The sequence below is a fragment of the Lactuca serriola genome, chromosome 3, assembly GCF_051521515.1.
Source record: "Lactuca serriola cultivar US96UC23 chromosome 3, Lser_US96UC23_V15, whole genome shotgun sequence".
In the NCBI taxonomy this organism is placed as follows: Eukaryota; Viridiplantae; Streptophyta; class Magnoliopsida; order Asterales; family Asteraceae; genus Lactuca; species Lactuca serriola.
The window spans coordinates 2,768,618-2,770,777 of record NC_136410.1 but is presented as its reverse complement, the minus strand read 5'-3'; the positions used below and the strand labels follow the sequence as shown (position 1 = coordinate 2,770,777).

Here is a 2,160-nt window from a genome sequence, read left to right as displayed (position 1 = left end):
CTCCTTTAAGCGTTGCTAGCCAATATGCTCCTTTTCCTGCTTCAGCATCTATGAGATATGGTCCTTCCCACTTAGGAGCTAATTTACCTACAATAGGATCATTGGTGTTTTGGATTGTTTTCCTTTAATACCAAGTCTCCTATTTGGAATGTCCTAAATTTTATGTTATTGTTGTAACCCTTAGTGATCCTTTGTTGATGAGCGGCAATGCGTATGTTATCAAGATCTCTAAGTTCGTAAACAGTGTCAAGATCTTGGGCTAGGATCTTGTCATTAGTTTCTTAATTTTGGAGAAAGTATCTTTTTGTCGGTGTCACTACTTCTATAGGGATCATTGCTTCTTTCCTAAGTACAAAGGAGTAGTTGGTATGACCTGTGGCTACTTTGGAAGTAGTCCTATCTGCCGATAAGATGAAAGGAAGCTCTTCTGCCTATATTCCTTTCTTTTCATCTAGCCTTTTCTTCAAGTTGTTTACTATGATCATGTTGCTAGATTCTACTTGACCATTAGCTTGGGATGAACAGGCGTGGACATTATCATTTTGATTCCACAACTCGTGCAAAAGTCTCTTATCTTCTTGCTTATGAATTGGGATCCAATGTCACATATGATTTCAACTGGGATCTCGAACCTGTTCAAGATATTACATTTAATAAATGAAACTACCTATTTTTCTATAACCTAAACGAAGGCTTCAGCTTCGATCCACTTCGAGAAGTAATCAGTCATCACCAACATGAAGACTTTTCCTCCTAGATCTATTTGTAATTTTCCTACTATATCCATTCCCCATTTCATGAATGGCCAGGGAGAGATAACAGGATGTAGAGGTTCCGCCGGTTAATGTAGGATGTTGTTATGTCTTTGGCAAGTATTACACTTTTGAGCATGTAGAAACGAATCTCTCTACATGTTTGGCTAGTAGTATGTTGTTCTCAATACCTTGGAGCATAAGGATCTGCCCCTGTGTGATTGCCAGTCTCCTTCATGTATGTCCTTTAAGACTTCAGCAGCTTCAGGATATTTCAGGCATCTGAGGTATGGACCTTCCATAGACTTTTTATAGAGTTTACCTTGGATTATTACAAATCTTGAGACTCTTGTTCTGAATGCTCTTTCATTTTTTTCTTCTCTTGGGATCGTGCCATTTTGAAGATACTCCATAATGGATTGGATCCGTGATCGTGGACTTCTTCGAGGATCCTGTTCGTTGGGATCCCTTTGAGGAGGGATCCGAGGGTCAGGATCTCCGATGGCTGCTACACTTATTGGTTGTTCAGGATCATCAGGGTTATCGTAAAGGCCTTATACAGCTGGAGTTATTAATTGGGTTATAGGGATCTTTATTTTTGGTGGGATCCTTATGAGGGACCCTAAGTTGGCTAATGCATCTTCTTTTGTGTTTTCTTCTTTGTGAACTTGGGTTAGTGTAAAGTTTTCAAAATTAGAGGCTAATGTTTTGAGGATCTCGAGGTATAATGCTAATCTTTCAAATTTCACTACATAGGATCCATTGAAGTGATTAGTTAATAATAAAGAATCAGCAAATACCGAAAGATCCTTGATTTGAAGATCCTTAGCCAATTGTAGTCCCATGATGAGTGCTTTGTATTCCGATTTGTTGTTGGTTGTGTTAAATTCAAAACTAACTGTCTGTGGTAGGATGTCCCCTTGTGGCAATTTTAGTATGATATCTAGCCCGATTCCTTTTTGGATTGCAGCTCCATCCGTGAATAGTGTCCATTTTCCCGAGTGTTCATCATCTAGTAGTTGTTTAGCTTCAATGTCTACTTCGTTTTGTAGATCGTCACTAAAGTCAGCCACAAAGTCTGCTAATGCTTGTGACTTTATGGCGGATCTTGATTCATATTTTATGTCAAACATGCTTAACTTCACTGACCATTTTTCCATCCTTCCTGACATCACTAGTTTTTTCATCACATTCTTAATAGGATAATTAGTTTACACATGTATTGTATGTGTCTCGAAATAATGTCTTAAATTAGTAGAAGCATTTACTAATGTAAGAATTAATTTTTTGAGATGAGAATACATGGTCTTAGAATCTAGAAGAATTTTACTTACATATATAGGATGTTGGTCTCCATTAAGACCCTTGGCTAGGACAACACTTACCGCACTTGAGGATATCGAGAGGT

At 38.1% G+C, this 2,160-nt stretch overlaps 1 protein-coding gene across 1 annotated transcript; it reads right to left on the bottom strand.

The window, feature by feature from the left end:
• Positions 1-1,306: 1,306 nt before the first annotated feature.
• Positions 1,307-1,912, bottom strand: LOC145094217 (uncharacterized). Its single transcript, XM_079032518.1, has one exon. It carries the CDS (start codon positions 1,910-1,912, stop codon positions 1,307-1,309), a length of 606 nt encoding a protein of 201 aa, XP_078888644.1.
• Between the last annotated feature and the right edge of the window lie 248 nt (positions 1,913-2,160).